This window comes from Harpegnathos saltator, unplaced genomic scaffold, assembly GCF_003227715.2.
Source record: "Harpegnathos saltator strain DR-91 unplaced genomic scaffold, Hsal_v8.6 scaffold393, whole genome shotgun sequence".
Classification (NCBI taxonomy): Eukaryota; Metazoa; Arthropoda; class Insecta; order Hymenoptera; family Formicidae; genus Harpegnathos; species Harpegnathos saltator.
The window spans coordinates 802,369-810,266 of record NW_020230198.1 but is presented as its reverse complement, the minus strand read 5'-3'; the positions used below and the strand labels follow the sequence as shown (position 1 = coordinate 810,266).

The 7,898-nt window shown below is 43.1% G+C and overlaps 2 protein-coding genes across 2 annotated transcripts; both read right to left on the bottom strand.

Annotated features, from left to right (window-relative positions):
• Window positions 1-1,186: 1,186 nt before the first annotated feature.
• Window positions 1,187-3,118, bottom strand: gfzf (GST-containing FLYWCH zinc-finger protein). Its single transcript, XM_011152715.3, has 5 exons — window positions 2,844-3,118; window positions 2,718-2,776; window positions 2,176-2,317; window positions 1,976-2,093; window positions 1,187-1,535 (listed from the first exon to the last, which is right to left on the bottom strand). Exons 1-5 carry the CDS (start codon window positions 2,976-2,978, stop codon window positions 1,297-1,299), a joined length of 693 nt encoding a protein of 230 aa, XP_011151017.1. The 5' UTR covers window positions 2,979-3,118; the 3' UTR covers window positions 1,187-1,296.
• Window positions 3,119-3,443: 325 nt separating this feature from the next.
• Tango10 (transport and golgi organization 10) lies at window positions 3,444-7,196 on the bottom strand. The gene is made up of 4 exons (XM_011152702.3): window positions 6,859-7,196; window positions 6,420-6,690; window positions 6,217-6,357; window positions 3,444-6,010 (listed from the first exon to the last, which is right to left on the bottom strand). Exons 2-4 carry the CDS (start codon window positions 6,540-6,542, stop codon window positions 4,754-4,756), a joined length of 1,521 nt encoding a protein of 506 aa, XP_011151004.1. The 5' UTR covers window positions 6,543-6,690; window positions 6,859-7,196; the 3' UTR covers window positions 3,444-4,753.
• Between the last annotated feature and the right edge of the window lie 702 nt (window positions 7,197-7,898).

Below are 7,898 nucleotides of genomic sequence, written 5' to 3'. Positions count from 1 at the left end.
GGGAACCACAGACGGACGCGCGCAATACGTAAAGACAATCAGAAATAGCGAAGTAGTTCCGATTGAGATCGTTGCACCGTGTAGATATCGTTAGTTCCGCGTCGCGACGGGGAGGAACGGACTCGTAGCGAAGTACTCATCCCGCGGGATTAGCGAATGACGTCACAGGGTGGATAATAGACTAGTCTAATCTTTACTGACCCCGAGCAATAAATTTTCAATCGTCTACCATAGTGTTCCAACGAGCGATTCGCGGCTCTTGCGACGTCCGCGAGAGGAAGCGTGGGTCTGCAAGGAGACAGAGAGAGAGAGAGAGAGAGAGAGACAGACAGAGAGGGATGAAGAGAGAGAGAAAGAGAGAAAGGGGAGGGGATGAGGAGGGCTCGGTTCGTGGCGGCTCAATTTACGATGTATCGTTCCCGTTATTGTTGTTCCCAAGTCTCGAGAACGCGAAGCCGACGCTGAGCGACGCTTTCGACGGTCCTCACGGGAGGATTCCGGGATCCGCTCGCGACGTCGAAACTTCGACCGCGAGGAGTCGAGCGAGAATCTCCGCGACGAGCTTCGCGAGACACGAGTTGTATCAAATATACACATGCGTTTTTATAAGAGAGCGTCGTGCTCTTAAGGAAAAAAAAATACAAGGAATATTTCGTAAACTTGTTTCACCGGTGTATACGTCATTCTCTTCGACTAATCTCTCGATCTAATGATCCTTACGCGCGCTCTACGCGTAGCTCGATATAATTAGTTTCCACTCGATGCTACTCGATTGTCACTACTCGATATTACTCGATACGTGTAACCACGACAAGTGTCGTCTGTAAGTTTCACGCGTAAGTTTTAACGGCCGGATCAAATTGGAAATCCGTCAGCGACGGATTCGTTTCTCGTTTGTACGTATATATTGTCAATTACACGGAGATGCGAAGTAACGTACGGCGATCGCGCGAACATTCGTCGTGAGGTGTGTTCGTGCGACTCTAGAGATTCTAGTCAAACGTCGACGTGCGAAGTATTACGGAAGCTTACGACGAGCGAATGTGATGTGTCTCAACAATAAATCTAGTTTAGTAAGAATACCATCCTCCCTGTGTGTTGTTCTTCCCTCCGCGCGAGTCCGAGGCTTTGGAAGAAGAAGAGAGAAAGAGAGGGAGAGCGGAACAATGAAACATGCACTTTCTAGTAATGTACGGTAATATGGTTATATATTTCTTTTGCTTCGGCTATTTTTCGTTTCGGCTGAAGAATCGAGATACGAGCCGTTTGAACTTGGCGTGACCTTGCGGGAGTTCTTCACGCGCTCTTGCGCACCGGATGTATGGGGTGGTCCATCTCGGACATGTCGGGCGGATGTTTCTCGAAGTAGCTGAGCTCCCGCATCACTCCTTGCGCTATTTCCCAAAGGTCGGGATACTTTCGCTTGAAATTGTCATACCACTTTGCCACGAGAGGCCACGCGTTCAACTTGAAGTCGATGACCTCCAGACAGATCGTCGAGGCTATCAGCGGCAGATCGGCGATTGTCAAACTGTCTGTGTGATACAACAAAAATCGTCAGTTGATCGCTCGTAAAATCTTTTCGATTGAAGCTTCCAGTAGAGGCGGACAGCTATCGATAGCTGTCGATAGTTCTGTGATTTCTCCAAAGAATTGATGAGAAAAGAACTGTGCCAATTTATATTTAATCTGCTTTTCACCTTTTTTCATTAATTTGTTATAATTAGATTTTAGTTGATGAAATAAAATAATTAAAAAATACAATAACAAGATGAAACACAAAATCCCAAAAATATTTTAATTAAAAAATTACTTTCATTTAAAAATATCAGCATGTATCAACGTTCTTTGGATTTAAATTTGTCTAAAATTGTTGCTGCGAAATGACCGGGCCTCAAATTTCGAAAGAGTATCGAGTGGAAAATTGAAATGGAAACGAAATTGTGAAGATGAAAGTAACAAGGTTTGCACTGACCGCCCGCCGCATACTCGCAGTTTCCGCGCTGCAAGTACGTGTTGAAGATGTCCAACGCGATCTTCGTTTTCTTCAGACCGAGCGGGGTGCGTTGATAATCGAAGAATATCGGTGCCAACTGCGAACAAGCGATAAAGCGCGCGTCTGAATCTATTTGAGAAGCTCAATTAAACGCAGCAATTAAATCGACGCGCACCCACCACGTATTCGGAGATATTGCGGTAATAAAGCGCCAAATTGAAGCACAGACGGTGGTTGACGATCGCTCGCAGCTTGTTGTCCTTCGGATACAATTTGCCGCTCGTGTCATATTGGTCGGCTAAATACTGTAAGATCGCGTTGCTGCAAAAACAGCGATGTGATATGAATTATGCAACGGTCTCGCAAGATGTTATTAATAATTTATAATCAACGCTGCATCCTGTTCTCTCAATCGCGCGTTGCAGCGCACACTTAACGTCGCGTCTGTAGACCTTCGAACTTCCGATCTGGCGGAAAGCTCTGAGCGTTTCTTTGAAACTTTGAAAAATTCCGAGGAATTATAATAATAATTATAATATAATTACAATAATTATTATTACATAATTATATTATAATTATTATTATATAATTATTATTGTATTATTATATAACATAATTATAATAAAATTATCATTATAATTATAATAAAATTATTATTATAATTATATTATAATTATTATTATAATTATATTATAATTATTATTATAATTATAACGCTCACCTTTCGCCCATCACGAGATCGCCGTCGACGAGAGTGGGTATCTCCTTCTGCGGATTGAGCTACGAGAAAGAGGTCCTTCATGTATCCACAATCGAGACTCGTCACCGTTTCTTTTTGATCAAATACCTTCTCATACTCCTCAGTCATGTGCTCGCCTTTCCCAAAGTCCACGTTAATCAGCTCGAAATCGATCTTCAGAGCTTTCAGCAGCATTCGACATGCGAGAGACGGCGGGCCGTCCGAAACGGAATACAGTTTCATTTTGTCTCTAGAGGAAATGTAATCGCGAGACTCACACGAGCGCACAAAGTAAAGTAAACGCGTCTGAAAAATTTATACGTCAAGTAAAATCGTCCGAGCACACCGGCAGCTGCGTCGTAACTGAAGATATTAGCGGCGAAACATACTGCTCCTTTCACCAGTATCTACTCGTCACGATAACGCGGCCTACAAATTTCAGCAGTGATGTATACACTGAAACGGGCGCCCGATTATTAATTATTACATATCTTATCGTTCAATTATTTTTATAAGACGTTGAGGGACGTGTTCGGTAGGGAGATGGATCGGATAAATTTCTGTCGTTATATCGTGGTGAAAACTAAAAATCTGTGATCGAATCGGTAAGATGTCTCTCGTTCATTCTCCGAATGATCCTTCGATTCATCCTTGCGCGTCCTAAACGTATATTCGGGATGTTTTCAGATGTGGTACTGCAAAGATACTGCAAACGCTCACTTGATATATTATATAATTTATTCAGAGTCTCGTGTTATTTCGTCGGGGATCCAACGTCAATAGATTTAAATTAAATGTCAATCGTCAATGCAGGAACACATAGCGGCGACGCAAATAATGGGCCGCAAATTGTCGACGCGACTCTCGTCGCCGAATTGTCTACTCGTCGTACAAAAAGGTAGTAAGAAAAGAAAATATGCGGCAGAAATTCGCCGTGAAATTCGCAGACGCGCGCCGTATCTCGAAATTGTGACGCCTAGGGTAAACTGTACTACTAGTAGATGCGTGAGAAACTGAAAGCTGCTCCGGCTAAGAAACTTCCTGCCTCTTCCTCCTCCTCTCTTTCTTGCTACTTTCAACGAGACGCGGCGACATTTCTGCAAACTTCGCACACGAGGTATACGAGGAGGAACTCTCGCTATATCATATCTCCTTGAAACAATATCGACGATTGCACTATTTGTCAGAAACTTGTAATACCAGACTGCGGTTTGAGATTAACGAGCAAGCCTATATCGATACGTACATCTATGTTACATTAAGTGTCCACACGCATTCTGCATTGTCACATATTTTATGATAGCGTCAACGATTTTTTGCGAGATAAAATAATGCTCGTATCTCGGGTATACACACATATACACGTACAAACATATACACACTTATATGCATACACATACACACATACACACACACACACACACACACACACATATATACACACACACACGTCACACAGCCGTCGGCGAAATCGCAGAAATTGGAGTTTACGCATCAAAGAATCAGAGTCACGATCACAGCGTGGCAGCGGGGGCTACTGTCATTCTCTGAAGTATATTGCACGTGATATGTTACACTCGCGATGTAATATACTTCATCAGGATGTTACTCGGTATCACATGAACAGTGTTTTGACAGTCGGTCTCTCGAACCTCGCGAATCTACGGAAGCGAGCTCGTCTCACGGAAATGCGCGAAGAAATTGCACATCAAGTACCTCACGCCGATATTATTCTCTCATAGTTACTCAGCGCACGTTCAGAAAATACTCGCTATCGGAGAAGAGAAAGAATAAGGGATTCGTTAATCGCACGATTGACTCGAAAGAGATGAATTTCGCGGCGCCACACAGAAGCCTTGGGCTAGCTCGTAAACGGCCCGCGGGAGCTACTCTCAGGTTTCTTTCTGGTAGCGCCTTTGTTCAAGTTCTATGTGACGCAAGCAGAACGAGAACATTCCTCCGATGTGTAATACTTAGTTAGTGACGCAACTGTATATTGTAAGCTATATTTATAAATGCTAATTGGCTGGCGATATAACGATGTGCAGCTTGAGCATGTCCTTATTGGGGCCCACGAGGAAGGGAGACACCACATTTTCCGGCATCGATCCCTGCTGCGGATTGAGCTCCTCGAACGGCAGGAGATCGTCCAGATTGAGGACGCGGTCCTTCCTACTGAACCTGTGTATGATCTCGGTTATTCGAGCGATGTGTTCGACGCCATCTTGCAAGCCGTAGATCAGCACACCTATTTTCACGCGCATATTGCTGTTCACCGGCGGTTCCTTACAGGTCAACGACAGTCTCACCGATCGTTTCACGTGCTCCGGCATCTCCACCGTTCCCTGCCACACTATGAGGAAAAACTTCTTGAACCATACACCTTTCGGATAGATATCCACGACCCATTCGCACGCTCTGTCGCCCGCGTACTCCGCTAAACTCGAGTGGCTGGAGAACACGAGTGTTCTCGTGTGGTAGGATGGTAACCCGTGAAAGTTCTCGATGGTCAGCAGCGAGCTGCATGTATCGACTGTGTAGAGCCGCGGCTCGAACAGCAACGCGCCATCCTCTTCGCTCAAGCTCACTTCTCTCACCCTCTCGGTGTGACCTGAATGAAAAGACATGCCGATCGACATGCGTTCCACGAAGAACTCTTTGTACTTTTTCGTCAACGGGGACAACAGTAGGTCAGCCAATTGCCGCGGTGACATCATCGGAAATCTCACGGGTGACATCACGGCTATTACCAGTTGATGAAGCGTAGCCTCCAGCTCGTCCGCCGACAGCTGTGCCTTTAATCGATATGCCTGATGATCCAGCCACGATTCTAGGCACTTGTAGAGCGTCATCTCGTCCTTTACAACTAAGCTACTCTGGTGCAACAGCGATACCAGGATATCCAGATCGAAGTTACCAAAGTCCGGAGTCTTCGCCACGAGCTCCAGATTCCACTTGACGAAGTTTTGGCACGTATGGCTAATGCTCTGATGACCGCAATTGGATGTGTACTGCAGCCAGGACACTAGAGTGCCATGTATGGCAGCCAGTGCGATGTGGTTCTGCATGTAGTCAAGGCACAACGATATCAGATCTTTCACGTTGTACTTATCGGCTAAGGATAGTATCGGCAGCACGACACTGTAGTTGATTCTTATTTGGCCAGTGTAAAAGTAACGTAGGAATTCGCTGAATATTGGTGCGCATTGGGGCGTCTCCTGGAGAGTTACCCTGCTTTCCTGAGATTCACTCCATTGTGGGCTCATTAGCATCACCTGGCACATAAAGACAATTCTATGAATATTTCCCACTGAGTAAAATATTATTATTTATATTCAATTAACATACATTTGTTTATGCTTAAATTTATCTAGTTTCCTTAATACAATGAAGGTACAAATGCTTTAAAGCGCCAAATAAAATAATGCTAACAATGCAAATACTTTTAATATAAAGGCGAGTTGAACAAATTTGTACTCACTTGGAAAACGTCACTAGAAGCACAAAGTATAAGTCGATGTGCTGGATATTCCACACCATCAACAACAAGGCAAATATCATTCATAAGACGTTCAGCATATAGTGTTGCTATCTTTAGTAGAACTGTATGTGAATTGTCTACCTGCAATTGAATTAGTTCTTTGTACGTTATACTGTCATATCAATAAAATAATATTCAATTACCTCTATAGAGTCTGAACTTCCAGATTCTGCGACAGTGCGCTGACTGCTAGTAGTTGCTTCTACTTTCTTACCGGAATCCATCCCTGAAAGACCTGTCATCCACCTAAGAGTACTCCGTAACATCTGCACATGTTTTCTTGGCGTAGTTATAATTTAATTGCTGCTTTACATTGCAGAAGATATGATCTTGTAGTAGAAGAGGTATTCTCTAGCGATGTTTTCCATAATATTTAATTGGCAATAAAGACTTTTCACACTGAGGAAATTCGAGCTGCGTATAAATTAAAAAAATTCTATGAAAAATAGATCTTTCCTAATAAATGCTATCTAATCTAGCCAATATCACAATGTGTTAATAACAAGATGCAATCGAGGTTAGATCACACTGTTACAAACAATACATTGTTCGGTATGAATGACCGAAAACTTTTGATTTTACCCAAATAAGATTGTTGCAGGGCAGTTGATTAAGTACGTTTGGTGAATTTTTTGAAATTTGGAATTTCAAGATTTGCTTAGACTTAGACGCTCACTGATCAACGATATCTTCCTTTTAGTATTACTGTTAAATAAATAAACAACGCTCGTTATTATATTTGTTGTTATTATCACACGAACATTACACTCGCGAATGACATGTCAAAGATCTCCCTTAAAACGTGAGAGCGTATTTATGCTTTTCGTTTTTAAACTTTCGTTATGAGTTTTACGATTCTCTCATCGATGTTGTCCTATATTCTTCTTCTTCTCCTTCTAAACTGGCTCCGGAGGAAAGTAGATATCCCTATACGCCATGATATTGTCCTATATTATTTTGCTCCAGATGTCATAGTTGGTCTGTTCTTTTTAGCTGCACTGCGGAACTAGTGCAATAAGTTAGAATGAGACAACTATATTTTTTCTCACTTTAACTAATTGCACCAGTTCAGTAGTGCAGCTAAAAAGAACAGACCAAGTGGAAGTTCAGCGTTCAGCGGAGAAAATTGCTCAGTGAGCGATTAGTGACTATTGGTCCTTACTGTTAGATCCTTACATTCAGACCAATAATGTTGACCAATTACTCAACAGTTGCGCAACTGTTCGTTCGTTCGTTCGGTATATGGCTTTAGGCAATAAGGCGTACCCATACGCCATTCGCCTTGTGCAACTGTTGAGTGTCGTGAACGCACCCATTGCGTCCGATATGCAATACGTCGAGATGTTACCTAATGCGTCCAATAGGAGAATTCATTTTCTAGGGATTTTAACCGGACAAGTAGTAACATTAAACATGTGAACCCAGAGAGGAACCCAAAGCCCGTTCTACATTAGTCGCAAGACACAAAACGCAAGTCGCAAGTCGTAGAAATCCACTAATCATAGTCGAATGTTAAGGGAATATTCGACTGTGATTGGTGAATTCCTACGACTTGCGACTTGCGTTCTGTGTCTTGCGACTAATGTAGAACGGGCTTGAGCGGTCAACACGGCGTTTTCGGC